Source organism: Copidosoma floridanum, unplaced genomic scaffold (genome assembly GCF_036245765.1).
Source record: "Copidosoma floridanum isolate Cflo_tuat_1 unplaced genomic scaffold, Cflo_Japanese_pri ptg000011l, whole genome shotgun sequence".
Classification (NCBI taxonomy): Eukaryota; Metazoa; Arthropoda; class Insecta; order Hymenoptera; family Encyrtidae; genus Copidosoma; species Copidosoma floridanum.
In genome coordinates this window covers 8932111-8951882 of record NW_028321888.1, presented here as the reverse complement: position 1 = coordinate 8951882, position 19772 = coordinate 8932111, and the positions used below count along the sequence as shown (strand labels likewise).

Here is a 19772-nt window from a genome sequence, read left to right as displayed (position 1 = left end):
CCCGGTATAACGTCGAAGACGTTGGTGTCTAAAGCACCTTTTTTATTTTCAGATTCAGTTGTTTTGGTGATCTTAGATGGGGAGATTGGTTAGTGATACTTGTCCAGTGGAGGCTGTCCCGTTGGCTCAAGTTTTTTTTCCTTTATAGCTGTTATAGGTTTGCCCAGCGCAGACCTTGGAGAGGATCAGTGATTCCTGGTTGAATGCTTAGAGTCGAGAGGGTAATATAGAGTCGTCGGTCACCGGGTTTTCCAGCCTTGCGAAGAACAACTCCGCAGGTGACGTCTGCTAGTGAATAGCTTACTTGGTTTAATAGTGCCCGTCTTTATTTAATATAGTCTTTTAGTCGACGAATCGCTTTCGGAAATGGTAATAAAAATGTATTTGTTGGCAAGGTAGTTTACACTTAGGTGGCCCCTAAAAAGAACCGATGAAATTGATGGTTAAGTAGGGAACGTAAATACTTATAATGGCCCTAAAAAGCGCCAGTGGTGAAACTTCCAGGCTATTCTTCATTATTATTCCTGATGATGAAGAGCTGGCTGCGGGTTGCTTGATTCTTACCCTGGGAGTCTCGATGTACAGAGACTGTGATGGAGGGAGATACGCCGCTGACCAAAGAATATCTCGTCTCGGGTCGTTCCCCGGATAACCAACTGCTCAATTGCTCATCTTTAGACGGGAACATGTGGGTAAGCGCGTTGGGGACGCGTCGACCAAGAAGAAAGCCGTTGTGGTTCCCGTGACCCTCAGAGCTGTTTTTCCTTGCTTACATTTGTAGCCACAAATTCTCTAACTACAACAGGTGGGATGGTGGGACTGCCACACAACTCTGAAGAGTTGGTGCAGATTGTACTCTGGCTAAATGTGTCTCCTGGTATTCTGGCAGAGACGGCATCGGTTGGAAGTAATTCATTATTCTTTGATCACACTCGTCGAGATTCAGGGTGAAGGAACACTTAGGTCCCTTCCCCCTTGGAGAAGAGTGTCGTCCGTAACCGGGATACCCAGCTGCAGGACTATCACCAGCATCCTCTGAACAGCTTGATGAGCTGCCGAAGCTCGACTGTACAGCTATCGATACGCTCCGGCCTATTATAACCACACTTATTTAATTATGTTGCAGGTAGCTTCGATTTTATGTCGACGCCACCTAGCGGATTTTACTGAACTAAAGTGAAAAGCTGGCGTATTTTTGCAAAACTTTGAGCTCATTTATTGCTATTGTTATTAAATTTTTTAAGATAAAAACTATACTAAAACCATCTATGAAGTATCATGAATCAGTGTGCAAAATTTCAGCAAAATCGGTTCAGTAGTTTTCGCGGTTAGCGATTACAACGGTTTTAGCGACTTTGCTTTATATATTAGTAAGATAGCCGAGCTCGGTTGAAGCGGTTGCCATCGCCAAAATTAAAGTTTTTTACATTCTCATAAGAATACATGTTGAAGTGACAAGTAGCGCCAAATGACAGGCGTGTAGCGAATACGTCTGTACTAATCACAAACTAATGCATAACAATTTTGTTTAATACAGCCGTAACATAAAATAATGACATACCATTACCTTTTCGACTAACTTCTGGAAGGTAGAAAAAAGATGCTTCTGATTAGATTTACAGAACTCGTTTTGAAAAATCCTTTGATTCTCTCTATCCATTTTTTATAATTTTTCTCAGAAATTTACAGTGAGTGTTGGAAAAAATCCTTGTCGTAGCGCTATAATTTAATAGATGATAACATTAAATCCTCTTAAGTTTTAATTTTAGTTGAATTTAAGTTAACCTTCTGACTTCAGAAGTAGATGATCTACAAAATAAGTTTTATGAAGTTAAAAACAAAATTTTTTTTTCATAGTTCCTTTTTTTCAAAAACTACAAGGGGCCTAAAAGAATGGGTCTTGGCATTGATGGTTACACGTTACTGCATAGAGAGATCCTTTTCACTTTCTATGCAACAGATACAAAAAAATGTTTTCACGAATACGTTACTTCTTAATTCGTCTTAGAGAACATACAGTTTTAAAAAAACGGTTCGACAGCCTTTTTCTGATACCTTAGGAAATCGTATTTTTAATTATCATTATTTAAAATTTCTTTTAAAATACTTTATGTGTTTTAAGGAATCATGCAACAATATGTAAAAAAAATTATAATTCAGATCATTATTTTTTTTTTTTTTCTTTTTAGCAAGCAAGCCGTTTTCGATGGAAAGAAGGCCATAAGAGGAGGGATCCCATTCGTCTTTCGTAAGTATAATTTTACACGATGAAACAGCTACTCTAATCAAACACAAAAATTTTGAATACTCGTACTTTTTCTAAAAAAATAAATTGCCGAATTAATAAGAAAACCTATGCTGTTGAATATAAGGCATGGCTAACATTAATCACTAACAAAATGCATTGATCACTAAAGAAAGAATTGTAACTACACCACACGTAAAATTAGATACAATAAAAATTTACTTTGATAAGATTTAAAAATTTTGTAATTAATACTTTGCTCTTAAGAAAGCTCTGTATTCTGCAAATACGTAAATATTAAATCAGTAATAATAGTGCTTGCAGAAATGTAATCAAAATGAAGTAAACGCGAAAATAATTTTCTTAGCTGAATATTTATGTAGCGCACACTTTTTACGATTTTTTTAACGAGTTATTAAATAATAAATTACTGTTGCTTTTCGTAAAATTCAACATTTTCGCAGAAAGTTGTACTGCTAAAACGCACTGAGAGAAAAAAAATAATAAAAATTATAGAGAAATTCCAGAAAAAATTACCATTCCGCACAGTAAACCAGATGCACGCTAGCAAAAAAGGAAAAAGTTATTATCTTTAACAGTAAAAATGATTGTTTTAACAGTTAACATTATTGTTCTAAAAGTAAAAATTATGGTTAAAACATTAAAAAAATTGATACGGGAAAGTAAAATTTACTATAAAAATAAAATTTTTTTTCTTTTTTGCCAGCTTGCATCCTATTTACTGTGCAGAATGGTAATTTTTGCTGGAATTTCTATATAATTTTCACTATTTTTTTCTCCCAGTGTGATAAGCAATACAGATGGATATAAAATAAGCAAACAAAAACTGAGAAAACACTGAAGGTGGAAAGATCCACCTATATTTATTCATTTATGTAAATTTTTAAATTGTTTTCATTATAACCCAAGAACCATAAAATCTACGCATTAAATAATTGTTATAATGTAAATACATATCTGCATATAGAATTTATATTAGCTTAGAGTCGCCTGGGGTCAATACTAACGGGTACTCAAATGAACCTTGAGCCAATCGTCAGTATTACTTCATTTAAAAAAAAAGTAATAATATCTTCGTAAGCTCTTTTAATAGTTATTTCAAATAAAGGCTTTGTTAGAGTGCACACTTTGAGTTCAAGTGAGTTATTCATACGTTTGAACATTAAAATGTTCATATTAAAATAACTAGACTACAGCAATGTTAATAAACGTTTAATAAGAAAGTATATTCATCTATTGTTAACTAATATAACATATCTACAAAATACATATACCAATTTCTAACGTTGAATCACGAAGGCTAAGATAAAGTAAGGTATAGTGAGACATATTATTATTCTTAGTTCGTGGTAATATATCCGAGAAGCTACTATTTTATAACTAGAAATATGTCATTTTAACGATTAGATATCCATTTTATCTATCGATTCGAATAAAAATTTCAGTAAAAGTTTCATGCAACATTACCGCTTATATAACAAGCAATATTTGATACATATGTATCATCAAATTTACAGCACATATAGATGGAAGTACTATTCGCAGCACTCTCAGTCCATCTATGTCGCTTTTAATGACAAATAACTTTCTGATTAAATTTAGAAAAGTCGAATATTACAAGTTCGAATATTACAAGTTAAAAGAAATTTCAATTATTTGTTATATTTGTCGGATAACTTTGAAGTATGATGATAGAAATGGCGATAATTTATATAAATACTGACCTGCTCAGTTCAATTTAATTTTTTTTGCAGTTACTTGTACTTAAGGTGGCTCATCACATTTTTGAAAGTCGAGCCATTGCACCCAAATTAAAATTTATGTTAAAATATGACTAAACGGATGTACAGTTAAAATTTTAGGGCATGTTGCCGGCCAAAATCGAAAAATAATCATATTGAAAGTTTGAAATTTTAGCATTGGTCTTATGGAGCAGTCTGATTTTTTCACCGAAAGTGTTAGATTTCGTAGGCTAAAAGTCGGGCCACAGTCTCCAGAAACTGAGAGCAAGTAGTTTAAATAATCCTCTTTCTAACAAAATCGCGAAAGTCCAAGATTACCGGTAAAAACAAAAAGATATAAAGTCTTGAAAGTTCTAACCGCAGGATAACCTCAATTTTGATTCTTGGCGCTAGCCCGGGAGATTCAAATGTCATATATAAGAATGTGGGCAAAAAAATTGTAAAAATATTGTTTACATCTAAAACTGGAATGTCATGCTCAGTTTTGAACGCATATTATTGCAAAAACTTTGTGTAAAAATATTAAATAACAATAATTTAAATAAATAGGTTGAATAAAAAATAGTTGAATATAAAACTTTTATATTAATTGTTCATTTGATGACAACATAGCAATAACGCCATAAATAATATAAATTCCAATCAAATAAAATATCCTTTACTTTTCATTACAAACAAATATTTGGCTTATTTTGTCTAATACTTTTGTGTTAGTAGTCACCCGTGACTTTTCTCCAACATTCTCGCTTAGAAAAAGCCTTAGTCCTTTTTCTCCACTTTTCGTAAATACTTCATTTAAAATAGATTTATTTACTTGCGCCTTAGCCATTTTCAGCATCATCCCATTCGAAATATTATTTTTGTACTCTAGTAAAGACGCTTTATTCAAAGAAACAGCTGCTTCTTCGTTTTTCTGTTTCAAAATATAAGAAATACTTTGAGACTTTTCCCTTATAATATCATCACTTATTCCTAATTTAACTAACAAATTTCTGAGAACTCGCACATCTTCCACAGCGTTATGAAGTGATTCTGTGTTTTCTGTTTGTAAAAAATCACTAACTAATGCTTCCATTGAAAATTAGCATTCATTTTTTACAAGCATTAATTTAATATTTAGTGGTAAAAAAATACACACAAAACAAGTATAAGAAAGTTGACAGGTGCTGGAGCTGAGGCACACGCGCGAGTTCGTCTGCTTGGATAGGGACGTACGCAGCTTTTTCGATACCCTATCAATAGTAACTTTTTTCAATTACGGAATTTTTTCGCATTTTTTGCTCATAAATCATGAATAAGACATGGCACAAACCACTAACTGTCTTTTTATTGGTTTATATTCAGTAAATTTATAATTTATAGAAAAGCCACCCCGGTGCCCCTGCTTGATACGGCACTATCGTGATGAGCCACCTTAATATTGAGCAGTATTACGTCTAACTGCACTTCTCATCGTTACTGCACTATACCCTACTGTACCTTACACCACTATTGTGTGTTAAATTTTTAACAGACATACTTTGCAATCAACAGTCTTACTGATTCCGTTTATTTTCCATTCAAAGTTGTTCAGTTAAGTAAAATAAATAGAATCTATCGATTGTATTGATGTGACGGGTGTGCCTCAAGAAATATTCATTTAAAGACCAGGGACAAAAACATGATATTTTAAATGGATTTCCTCATATTTTAACTTCTCTATTATATTCACACTAGATTTATAGAAAATGCCTTCAGTTGTTCTTAACCTATAAAATTTAAATATAAATCATAATTTTTACCATGATTATTGTTCATGAATGTACCTTAATATGTTTGAATAGATTTATTAACTACATCAACCACAAGCAATTTAATTTAATTTTTTTAGAGAATTAGAAAAATGGGAAAAATAAAAAATGAATTAATTAATCCAATAAGATTCACAATTCTTAAGTAGTTGAAACAGATCTGCGTAAGACATCAATTTACATAACAAAAGACAAATTTTTTTCATAATTTAGTGGTTAAGTGCAAGGAGTTTTTGTCACATTTATAAAACCTGTTTTAATAGACACTGTAAATTTTTATTTAAAAATTATATCTATAAAATTTGAGTTCCTTCAAATCAAAATTACTTAAGTTTTTTTGAAAACTGAGTATTATAAACAAAAATAGTTAATAACGCACATTACAAAATATACAAAAAAAATTTTTTTCCGCCCTCGGGTGGTTTTGGGAGGCTGGTACTTCCTCGGGCGAAAAAGCAGTTTTCCGGAACTCGTTCGAAAAGTCTCCTTTACGAACCTTGTTACGTTCCTCGCCTTCGGCTCGGGCCGCAAACCTCTCGGTTCGCAAACAGAGACTTTTCAAACTTGTAGGAAAACTACTATTTCGCAACAGTATGCGGAAAAGGTGTGCGACAAAAACCTTTTCCACACACCTTTTCCGCACACTATGGAAAAATCAATTTTCCACACTAATATTAGTGCGGAAAACACCTATTCTCCGCACACTTATTGCGAAATAGTAGTTTTCCTACAAGTTTGAAATGTCTTTGTTTGCGAACCGAGAGGTTTGCGGCCCGAGCCGAAGGCGAGGTCCGTAACGAGGTTCGTAAAGGAGACTTTTCGAACGAGTATCGGAAAACTGCTTTTTTGCCCGAGTAAGTACCAGCCTCCCAAAACCACCCGAGGGCGGAAAAAACTTGTACGCAACTCGTGCGTGAAATCGTCTTTTCCGCACTTGTTACGTAAATAACTACAGTGAAGTCAGGTAGTTCGAGCGTATTTGGTAATATGCGTTATTGAATTCAATATTCAAATTATTAAGAGTTACATTTTTTTCTTTAGTGATATAAGACACAATTTTTAAGGTTAAGATTCGTTTTGCCAATACTTGATCAGAAGTATTTAAAAAAACACCATCGGAAATCATAATTTTCAGAGCTGGAAATTAGCGTTATATTTAAAATTAGTTCAAACATAAATAAACAGTACTGTTAAAAATTAAATAGACGATTGCAGTATTTACGAATCATATTTTATACGAATATTACAGAACATTTGGGTATGATTAACATGGTGTGTTAAAATGATGTGTAATTGAGCCCTATGTACTTAAACTATTATTACAGATACGGAAATTTTATATATTTCTTACATAAACTTTACTTAAGAAAAGACAAAATTTTTCGATAATTTTGATACCTGATTCACGCAATTTAGTAACTTACTTATTTAACTGTAAAGTAATCATTTTTTAACGGACGTTTAGTTACTCAGCTCCCACCACTATTTTTCATAAAATCTAAGTCAAAACTTTGTTTTTTAACTTATAGGAAAATCGAAAAACTTTAAAAAGATTTGTATAAACTCCCGTTTTCTTTAAAACGCTGAAAAATTTCAGAGGCATTTATCACAAACATTAATAAGTACGAGTACAGCTCTTATGCTGAATGCACATAGAACCAACAAACATCGGTTGCTGTCCACTTGTCTTCTCACGTAACACAATGACATTCTACGATTTAGTGAAGTTTTTCTCAAAATTGCGATCTAAATCTTAGAATAACCTTTCATGAGATCTTATATTTGACTGCTATTCGATTAAAATTTATGTTTGTCATATTAAAAATGTGTAGCCCATTTTTATCAAAAAAAGGTTCGATAATCAATACTGATGACTTAACAATTTTCCATAGGACTATTTAAAAAAGTCGTAGTCCAAAAGTATCCACTCTCTGCATGAAAAAAAATTCATTTGTATTCAGCTTACTTGGATAGATACAATAAAAGCGTGTAAAATTTTAAGTAAATAAGAATATCTTCTAAATGACACGTGGCTTGTTTCTGATATTTCAATATATAAAACAGTAATATTTTCCATGCGACGTTTGTTTGATACTGATTCCTAGAAACCTAATTAATGTTAATCACACCTTTAAACTTCATCTTTGGTACTAAACTTTAGTAGGTATAAACCTCTTTAAGAACTCATACCTAAATATTAAATGTTTCAGTAATCAAACCACTACTTTGCATCCACTACCATAATACGGCACCTTATGAGAGTCCTTCAGCACCTATTTACCTTATTGGACAAAACCACTAAACCTCCTTACATTAAAAAAAAAAAAAAAAAAAAAAAAAAAAAATTGAAATAAAGTTTTATTTCATGAACTAGACCAAAGTAACATATAGGTATTTGATTAATATTTTTCTATTCATTTAAGGTAATTAAACTATTTTGACAATTAAATTCTATTACGCGTATTACTTTATTATATACCTAAATATGATTCCATTGAAAGTAACGTTTATCATTCAATAGTACGCATTTATAGAACTACGAACTACTTGCAGTATTTATAATAAGTGCATTTATTTTTCTAAGAGATGAGAACACTACTTTGAGTGAACTTGATAACTCTAAAATATTCATCGAAGACACAAATATAATTAAATTAATTCTGGAAGGATGTAGTGCCTTTACAGATAATAAAAATAATATTAAATACATAAATGTTCATGCATTATTACATCAAATAAACATTCATATACAATATTAACCACATCAAAATTTTTTTCACTGCACGCAGAAAAGTATCACAGGAATTTTTACCGTAAAAGCAACGGTAATCCTGTGATAATTTGTCATTACGTAAATTTTTAACGTAATTGTTCGTGAATGTTTACCGTAGTTTACAGTAATTTTTATGGTAACGGTAAAATTTTCCCTGAAAGAGCATATAGAGATATAGGCTGCAAGGTCACGTTGGCTGGAGGGGAAGGCCGAGCACCTGATCAGTTGTCTGCTAAAGCGTGGACTAACCTACAAATTGTAGATCTGTGGGGATATTTGCATTAATAGAATTGGTACTTAACGAATCGTTGGACACATGATGCAGTACTCCTTCGCTTATAGCCATTCATAAAAGATACCCGTACATTCATCTGTACCTTGATTTCGGTAATACAGATGTTACGTCTATCTCGTTCTCTCATACAGGTTATATAGCCCACTACAGTAGATGTCTGGTCAACCCTTCCCTACAGCCCACGTGACCCTGCAGCCTATAGCTATATGCACTTTCAGGGGAAATTTTACCGTTGCCATACAGTAAAAATTATAGTGAATTTTGGATAAATTTTGCAGTTACCATAAAAATTATTGTAAACTACGGTAAAAATTCATGAACATCCACGGTAAAAATTTACGTAATGATAAATTATCACAGGATTACCGTTGCTTTTACGGTAAAAATTCCTGTAATTCTTTTCTGCGTGTACATTGATTGCTTATCATACTTTCATACATAGTTTTATTTTTATTAATAAAACCCGAACTTGGAGACCCTATTAAGTATAATTGAACGGAATATAGAGTGTTGTTGTTGTGCAGCTCAATTCGGGGCATGGACATTTGGGCCAGGGCATGGATTTGCGCGAATAAGCCGCTGGACGGTGGAAAAGTGCCCAGAGCGATTGCCAAGCGGCGATATTGAAGCCATTTTCTCCCTTCAAGACAACGAATTCACCCGCTCGATGTGGAATTACCCGTTCAGGCTGAGCTACCGACTGATTTTGCGCGAAAAAGAGCTGCATTTCAACATCGGGGTGTACAACCCAAGTAAAGAGCACACTTTCAGCTTCAACCTCCTACTACACACGTACTTCAAAGTTCCGGATGTCAAACGCTGCCAGGTGACGGGTCTGCATGGCTGCACGTTTATCGACAAAACGCGTGATAATCAGATCTACCAGGAAGGCCGAGATGTAGTGACTGTTTGCGAGTGGACGGACCGCATCTACCAGAATACTCAGCCCGAGCACATCATCACTAACGTCGTTTCCGGTCGCAAGATGCGCCTCCAGAAGTACAACTTCCCGGACACTGTTGTGTGGAATCCTTGGCAGGAAAAGGCTCGCGAGATACCAGATTTTGGTGATGATGAATTTCCCAACATGATCTGCGTCGAGAGCGGCCACGTCAGTAGTCCCGTCATCCTCTTACCCGGCACAGCGTTTGAAGCCAGTCAGATACTTCAGGTGAGTGTGATATAAGCACTACAAGTAAATAGATGCGATTCCAAAAATTATGCATCATTGTATGATTTGGTTATATTTTTAATACCTACAGATATTACCCTATTAGTACGCTTCGATAATTCTGTTCTATAAAAATTGTTATTTTTGGCCGGTTAGACTTTCCCTTCGAAATAAAGCGTTTTATCTGGTTTTTAGCTTTTGAGTTGTCATCTAATCAGTTTAAACTATTTAAAGTACGTTTATTGTAATATTTCAAGCGTGCAAAACATTTGATAATTTTCACTTTAATTCACCATTCTGCGCGTTCTGCCCACCAAGTAACAGATCTAGTTTTTTGAAAAAAAAATAAACAAAACTTATCAAATTAATAATTTTTGTTTCAAGTAACTCAACTAGTAATCAAAATTTTTTTATAGTAGTCGATTGATCTCACAATTCATTATGCATACATTGTGATATGTATGCATTAGAAAATAAAAGACTAAATTATAAGAGAAAACATCGAAAGAAACTTGGAACTAAAAATTAAATCATTGTACCATACAATATAAATTTGTAAAAAAAGTAAAGATGCTATTGAAAAAAGAGGTCTTGTTCATTTATACCAAGTATTAAATGTATTTATCGCTACATCAAGAAATAAAAAGAGAATGCATTAAAATTTTTTAAGTTTGGTTTAATTTGTTCGTCAAAAAGTTTTAGAAAAAATTAAAAAATTTATCGAAAGTAAATTTTGAAGTATTATTGAAGCTGCTGTCAGTGGGTTAACTAAATAGGATTATTTATTTTACAAAATCAATAAAATCTGTTAACACTTCAGAATATTAGATTTGTGATTATGAACTCAATGTTTGAAAAAAAAAATAATAATAATTATTAAATAAATAAACCTGTAGAACAATCAAACGGTAAGTCTTAGACTACTAAGTCTCAAAATAATTTTCATCAAAATAAATATTTAGCGAAATAAACGGTTCATGTTGTTTAATGATTCAAATACCAATAATATAATAAGATATAACTTATTTAAGGACACAGTAGTTGATATGAACAAAATTTTAAATGATTTTAAAGTTGATGACATTTTCAAAGCACCAAGTACTATCGTGTTAATTTATTAATTACAACGTTTTTTGCATGGTCAATTTTTCAATAATTTTCAGCTGTGAGAAATCGAAATACTGAGAAACTTTATTTTATGACCAATTTCATTCATAATAAAGAAAATTTAACTTTTTTTACATATTAGGTCAACTAAATTGTGATTACCTTAAAATTTATCAAATCATTTATTTAAAAAAATTTAATTTTTTGCATTTATTGTCCTAGAGTTAAAAAAAAATACTTACATACAAAATACTAGGCTATTCCTTCATTTTTCATCAGCAAAAATTGCAGTAATTATAGGGACAGATGTTGTATTAATATTACTTCCTACATAAACGAAAATTCACAGTACATTGAAAGTTTATTTCTGAAGCTTAAATTTCATAAAAATAAAAACCATAAGTTGAAAGAAATAAACTCAATTTGTAAGAACAATTTCTAATGATTACAAGAAAAGCTTCCGAAATTCTTGATAAATTCCTACCAAATTTGTTATTTTAACAGTTATAAATATTTTTAGATTGATTGGTAGTTTTATAAAATTATTGTTAAACTTTACAAATAATTAGAAATAACAATAGAACTATATCAGCTTTTAAAACAATTAAATCACTATATTTACTGACGTTGCAAATTTCTTAAATACATTTTAACATTAGATCAATAGAAGCTAATTTGTTCAAAATTATTAAATATTAAAAGAGTAACATTCAAAATTCTCATGTCACTATAATGACTTGGTAAGCTATAGTAATTTGGTAAGCATAGATAAATTGACAGTAAAATTTTAAAAAAATTTGATTTTACAGTAATCTGTGCAATATTATTAACTTATAATATATAAATATCTTTCCTTTTAACAGTAAGATTTTAAATAGTATAAAGTAAATATTATTTAACATTTTAACCTAAAAAGACTGAATACAAATATCATTGCATAGGGAGCACATAAATCATTCTATAAAATGTTTAAATAATATTTGAGAAGTTCTCACACTGAGCTAATAAAATTTGAAAAAATATGACATCGTACATATTGAGGTAAATATTGACTAAAAATATAAGATGATCTTCTAAAACACGCAAAAATTGAGCGAACAAATACTTGAATTGCGAGAGGCCTGTAGAGAGTATAGAAGTTACAAAATCGTCCCTATGACTGTATTATTATACCAGCATATTATACTATACAATCTCAATAACTATATAAAGTCTCATGCACGTTAAAATTTTCCTTACGACGGTGTAATATATGTATGTGTATAAATACAGTTTAGCTAAAAGTGACTTATGCAGATATTTCTAATGTGAAGGTAGTTTTTAGGACAAAATAAGTCTTATCCAGACTGCTCGCATAATTCCACCATGTTATCAACATATATGCTAAAAGCATGTGGATTCTATATAAATTATTTTAACTTTCTACTAATGTATTTTCTTGTACTATAAGGTGACTTTAGAAAATCATTCCACATATCTCCCTCCACACCCCTCAGCCCATCTTTGACCACCCTCTAAATAAGGTAATATTCTATCAGTTTTTACGTAATCATTAATGGCTTCAATTTTTGTTAAGCTCCCCCCCCCCCTCTTCACCAACTCACAATTTTATGACCAAATGAGGTAAAATTATATCGGTAATCATATCATTTTTAGTTAAATTATTTTTTGCACCCCCTTCCCCCTTTTCAGCTCTCCTTACACTTTTTATAAAATCCCCCTCAACCCCTTGATAATTTCTAGACACATTGTCTTAGCAACGCTTCAATATTAATTTGTTCTAGCCCTCTCCAGCCACTTTCCACCGAGCTTTCCACCAGTTCCTAAATAATTATTTTATCTATATAATTTGTTAGCACATTTCCACACCATCCTTCTGGTAGTGCTTTGCTGAGCTTGTTATTTTTTCTTATATTCTAAATAAGTTTATTAATTGCATTATTGAATATGTATAAGAACATTACATCATATTTTCATACTTACGAATAATCTTATAGAATATTTAAACCGTGATGGACCTTGCTCATAGCCCTTTTTTTTTTTTTTTTTTTTTTTTTAATACACACCTACTAGCGTAGTGTATTTATTTGAAAGCTTTATTAAGTCCTTAAAGGCTTGTATAGCTACAGAATATTACATTATTAAAATACATTGGGTTGAGACTGTGGGTTGGATCTTAAAACTCATTCTTAATCCTAAGTCGGTGTCGTGAATTGGGTTCCGGAAAAGACCATCAGAAAACAGTGGACAGTGGGTGCTTGGGTACCCAAGTAAGAAGTTATACTTCTATAAAATTATATGACAGATAATGTAATTATAAATATAAATATACCGCCTATGAAACGATATTGTGTACAAAGGTGGTGCAATCATCGCTGGAATGAGTGTACCTACATTAGTTGGGTGTGGTTTCAATAAATATTTTATTATTACAATAATAAGAATTTTTCCTTATTTAATCAATCGAAACCATTAGTCCTTTTGTAATTATTTAAAACTTTACCCTGCATTATCAATTTAATATTAAAATTGCATACTTGGTTTGTATATAAATTCATTCTTATCCTTCTGCTGTTTGAAACTATAAATCTCCTCAGTTATTACCGAATTGATTGCATTTTGCACGATTGTCTTTTTGTCTTTCTAATGAACGCCTTAACCATAATAACTTATGTTTGAACTCAAAATAAACTTAAATCTAAGTTAGAACAAACGAACTATACTACTTTGACTACATGTCGCCGTTTTCATCAGTCGTCTGCTTTGCTTTCGATGCCGACCCATACAGCCCCACGAAACTGACCCCTACCGCCTTATAAGCCACTTTTATTTATATCGGTTGCTAACAGTTAATAGTGGCTAATAAAAATTTGTTCAAGGCATTAAACTAAAGTACTCTAGTTCATTTATCGACATCAGTAGTCATAAGTCACCAAATTTTAACTTTTACTACTTTTCTCGCCTTATAAATCTACATTTAAGGTGGCTTGGGCGATTTTTATCGGCTTGATCAAAACCTCTGAAATTCTGGAATTAGATAAATAAAGTATGCCAAATTCATTTGCGATAAAAAAATACTGGGGTCAACCACTTAATTTTTTCGCAAATCGATACTGAAAATTTACCAACTTAACATGCAGTCTTATGGGAATTGTCCTTAAAACGGCTATAATTCTAGAAGTACTTGATTAACCTCAAAAATTCAAAATAGTTCTCGTGTATTTTTTTACAAAGAATCTATTAAATTCTTGAAAATATAGGGTCTACGACTTAAATTAAGAGAAAATCAGAAGAAAAGTATGAAATATTCATCTGGCTTGCCTCGAAACATTTCCCAATTTTTACAGTTATAATTTCACGGTACTTTTCTGGCAATTACTTGATCTTATACTTTAGTTTTATCGAAATAACTATATTTGTTGAAAAATTTACCGTCGAAAAGTGTTGATTTTTTTGGGGCCCTTATGGCACCCTACTCTAGGTACGGTACTAACCGCCCAAACTACCTTAAGCGTTATGCGCATTTTTAATGCACTAACAGATGATGCATTGTACTACATGGAATTGGTTGCCCAGGGGGGGCCCCCGTAAGACACCGTGTTAAAGTTAGTTGTACTAACCGTGCAAGAAAATGTCCGCCTACTGCATCACGGTTAATTTAACTATGTTTAACTCGTCAGTGCTCAAAAGTTAAACCATTAAATGTTATGAACCAATTACGGTACATACTTTAAATCAGCTTGTTTCCGATAGTTCGAGTAAAAAAACTTGAAAACATGTTGTTTGGATGATAAAAAATAACCTAAAAAAAGTAAAAAGAGACTCAACTTTCGTCAATAAAAGTGTGTTATGAGTTTTCGAAAAACAAACTTTTTTTTGATCAGCATTATAGTTTGAAGTCTTAAGAAGGGCTGGGCCAAGTTTCAGATCATGATTTCCAGTTTAACAAATTCTAGAAGCAATTTTGTAAAGACGTCTTGCTCCGTGTAAAAAGATCAGCTGACAGCTTCCTTAGAAGTTAAGCTATCCGTTTGAACTTTTTGAAGTTACACTTTTATAGGCGCGTTCTGCTCTACGGAGTAAATCAACGATTTCAGATTGGTGACCTTCAGAAAAAGTGTAACGGAAGTGGATTTTGCTTGACTCTCCCCCTTCGCCGCGCCCCTCTTGACGTACTTCTGGTCTCCAGTACACCACACCACACATTTAAAATTTTATCAATTTTTTCTTTTAACCAATTTCTAAAAAAAAAAAAAAAAAACAATTCCCAAAGAGAATTGATCCACCAATCCTCTTGCACACTTGGCAAGCCCTGTTTTTTTAAAAATTTTTTAAATGTTTATTGATTCGATGACATATACATATACATACAAGGATGAGAAATATTTAAAAACATTCATATTAGTTTTTTAAATGCTATATAGAATAGTCATATAGACACTCGCTGTAACGATATAACAGGTATACAGTCTTTTTATCTTATCTATACGCAAGGCGCGCGGTCCTTGTTTTATTTATTTATTTTTGTAGTGTCAGGAACGCGAAACCTGACTTTTTTTTGTATCAACGGTGCTTACAAACTAGGTACTTACACTAATCAATAAAATCTAACGAAGCCACGAAAACAGCGAAAAACAAAATAAAGAAGGAGAAGAAGGTAAATGCTACAATCAGATACTGTTTATACATTTTACATAGGTTTTTTCTCTCTTTACTCTCTTTTTTTTTCTCAACTCATCTTTCAGCTTTCATTCTTATAATAGTTAAAGTTTTTGAGAATATTTTTATCTATTTTTGAGATGTTCGTTGAGTAGCTTAGGTCTGTCTTATTGATATTAATTGAGTCATACAATATTTTTTTATTGTTATGTTTATGTATGTGATATGTGATATCTATATAAAATAGGTATGTAGACTTTATTTATTACAAAATTGTTTAAGTCTAAGTACAAGAAGGAAGTCGGCGGGACAAAGCCTGTCCTTAGCGCGTCCCGATGGTATAACTCGTTGGGGTAGTATAAGAGACTTACAAGGCCATTTTTGTTTGTTATAACTTCTTTTATATGGTTTCTTATCAATTTTATTATAAATATATCAATTCTTGGTATTTTTGCCTTTTCGTATATACAATATATAGCAAGCCTTGTACCCACTCTGCTATGAGTGAGACCGATATAGAAAAATCAATTACTTCATTTTACCTTACAGTTCGTAACTTATTTTCAATATACATTATTTTCAATGTAAATTATTTTCAGTGTAAATTTTTATTTATTGTGTTTTTATTCATTTGGTTTCATTTTACATTAAATAAGTTATTTAATAAAATGTGTTTTTTTGGTACATGCTTTTTTTTTTAATAGGAACATTCATTTATTTATCGTTAATTTTTTACTTTTAAAATAAATAAATTATTGTTCATACAATTTTTTGTACATTTTTGCAGAATTTTCATAAATAAATAAAAAGTTTCCGTACTGTTTAAATGAAATAATTGATTTTTATTACGTTTTCTTCTTTCACAATTTTTCCTTCGTGATTGAGAACAAAATTCAGAGAAGTGGGAGGAGCGCAAATATATACTTCAACACTGGAAATTACTAGAACGAAGTTCTTTATGTCGCGTACTCGGGGGGCTGGAATTTTAAAACCGACAGATTTGATGAAACGGAAGTGGCTTACCGGAAGTCTCTTCCTCACAAGTTTCCCCCCTTACCCCGTTCCCCTCACCTACAGTTCCCTACACACTTCCCTTCACCCCACCATGTATCTGCCAACCATGCCGCACTACTCTCCTGCACACAGTGCACACCTCTGTCCACCATTGCCCTTCACACTCCCAAGCAATTAATTTTTAAACCAATTGTAATTTTATTTTCCCACAATAATTTTTATTTGACTTTAAATTTTTTTTCTTCTACAATTCTGAAAAAAAAAAAAAAAAAAAAAAAAAAATACACTTTCCAATAAAGAGATTTGCACCCTCGACCTCTTGTCTTCGAGTCGGGTACCTTACCCACTTTGCTACGAGCGCTGCCGACTACGGAATCTCGGTTTCTTGTACTTATCGTGTGGTTCGTAATATTCCATTTTCATATGTATTCACTGATAATACATTCAATTAATGATAAATTATGTATTTGTTTTCTAAGTAATAAATCTAAAAAAACAAAAATTTAATTAGCATAAATATGGTTATGTAGATTAAATAGAATAAGGCGCGTTATTACGCATTAAATGTAAGTATTTTATGCATTTGATGCATAAAATACCAACCGATTTTTTTGAAACCTGATGTTTTTTTGGCATTAAAATAATGCTAATGATTACTTTTATAAATAAATTATTTAATAAATAAATAAATTATTAAAATAAACATGTAAAATAGAGTTGAAGAACGTATCAATGGTTTTTAAAGGCGCTTATTTCGAATTCGACAAACAAATTATGTTATAATATCACATAATTACATAAATAAAGTAATTTATTAAATCAATCATAAATGAATTATGTAAGATCATTATATAAATATATTTCGAGTTACATATCTTTTTAATGGTTTTTAAGGCACTTATTTTGAATTTTATAAACAAATAATGGCACAATGTCATTAAGTAATTGTATAAAAATAAAACAAAAAATGTATTAATGGGCTATAAAATTGCAAAAAAATAAGTGAAAAAAAAAATTAATAAAATGAAATATGAAAATAAAATGAAATGAAATTACAAAAGACGAATAAATACAATGGAATGAAAAAAAATGAAAAAAAAAAAAATTTTTTTTAAATTAAAAGAAACAAACCAGGGGGTATAAATGGGTCATGGGACCCACGGTAAGAACGAAGTTCTTTAAACATCAGATGAGTATAAAGACACACAATTTCTCAGGTAACAAGGGGATCGCGAGACCCATAGGAAGAACGAAGCTCTATGAAAATTAGTGCTGCATTCATGTAGTTCACTAAAACAAAAACTTGAAGAACGAATGAAAAAAATAAAAAAAATTGAGTTCAGTACTCACGATGGTTGAACTTCGTGAGTACGTCATGCATAAATACAGAACTCACGAAGTTCAACCATCGTGAGTACTGAACTAAATTTTCTCATTTTTTTTTATTCGTTCTTCAAGTTTTTGTTTCAGTGAACTACATGAATGCAGTACTTATTTTTATTGACCTTCGTTCTTCCTATGGGTCTCGCGATCCCTTTGTTACCTGAGAAATTGTGTGTCTTTATACTCATCTGATGTTTAAAGAACTTCGTTCTTACCGTGGGTCCCATGACCCATTTATACCCCCTGGTTTGTTTCTTTTTTTTCTCATAAGGATGAACTTACATACACGTTTTTACGCATACTTGACCCCTTCTTTTTTGTGTTATTAGAAAAAAAGAAAAGAAAAAAAAAATTATAGATCTATTTGAAAATGAAACAGGTTTATCGAATAGTAATCTTTCATACAAACAAAAAATGGGAGCTTTAAATAGATCTTATAAATCCAATTTAAAGTGATTTTTGCTTATGGTTACATGTTAAATTACAAAGTTTTTAAATTAAACATGTGAAAAATAGTACAGTTGAACGATCTGCTATTTTATAAGGGTATTTCTTATTTTCTTAGGAAGTTGTTTTAAAACCATCGGAAGATTCAATGAAAGAGCACAGTCTTGTACTGGCCAGCTGCCATATTGTTTATATTGTATTGTGACACAAAACATCGTTTATAATTGTTCTGTTATTAGATATTAACATATTTATTGAAACCACACCCAACTAACTTAGGTATACTCATTCCAACGATAATTGCACCACCTTTGTACACAATATCGTTTCACACGAAGTATACTTATATTTAATTTAATTATATTATTTGCCTTATAATTTTATAGAAGTATTACTTCTTACTTGGGTGTCCAAGCACCCACTGTCTACTGGTTTCTTATCATGAATAAATCTTTAGCCTCGAAATTTGTGCAACAAAGGCTAAATAATCGCTTTCGCCCATAAAAGCATTGTTAAATCATGCAATTTTGGGAGTATTTTTCTTGAAAATTCGGCTGATAAAAAATATTGAAAAAATTCTATGTTCTTCTAGTATGTTAAAGTACAACATTTGTTTTTTTCTGCATTGAAAGATAACTTAGGGGATTGAACTACTAATGAATGTGCTAAAAAATCGATGAACTCTAATGTAATATCCAATAAGAATCTATTATGAATTTTGCAGGTGATGTGAGTAGAGGGTGGCGGAGGATCCTCGCAGGCTGGCGGCTCATCTTCCAATCGGACATCAGGCAGTAACGTTGCTGGTAGCAACAGCAATAGTAGCAACCGCTGTATTAACAGCAATACCGCTTTTGCCGATATCGGCAATGGATCGGCAGCCATGCTGGACCCTACGCCGGGCCCACCAGCCATATGGCCTAGTAGTCCTAGCTGGCTTTACGCACCCATGACTCAGACTCAGCCATCCCCATCGGCTCTGGTGCATTCTCATCACCACCACCAATATCATGATCACCTGCAACAGCAGCATCAGCAACAGCAGCAGCAACAACAACAACAACAGCAGCACCAGCAACAAATCCATCATCATCATATGCACAGCCACTGCCTCACTCAGAGCTG

At 32.0% G+C, this 19772-nt stretch overlaps 1 protein-coding gene across 1 annotated transcript in view; it reads left to right on the top strand.

The window, feature by feature from the left end:
• LOC106639015 (uncharacterized) overlaps nucleotides 1-19428 on the top strand; it is a 75499-nt gene extending 56071 nt beyond the window's left edge. The window contains exons 3-5 of the mRNA XM_089589965.1: nucleotides 2190-2248; nucleotides 9391-10037; nucleotides 19372-19428. Of these exons, the coding sequence (XP_089446091.1) occupies nucleotides 2190-2248; nucleotides 9391-10037; nucleotides 19372-19380 (715 nt within the window). The 3' untranslated portion in view covers nucleotides 19381-19428. The remainder of the gene's footprint in view (nucleotides 1-2189; nucleotides 2249-9390; nucleotides 10038-19371) is intronic.
• The last annotated feature ends 344 nt before the right edge of the window (nucleotides 19429-19772 follow it).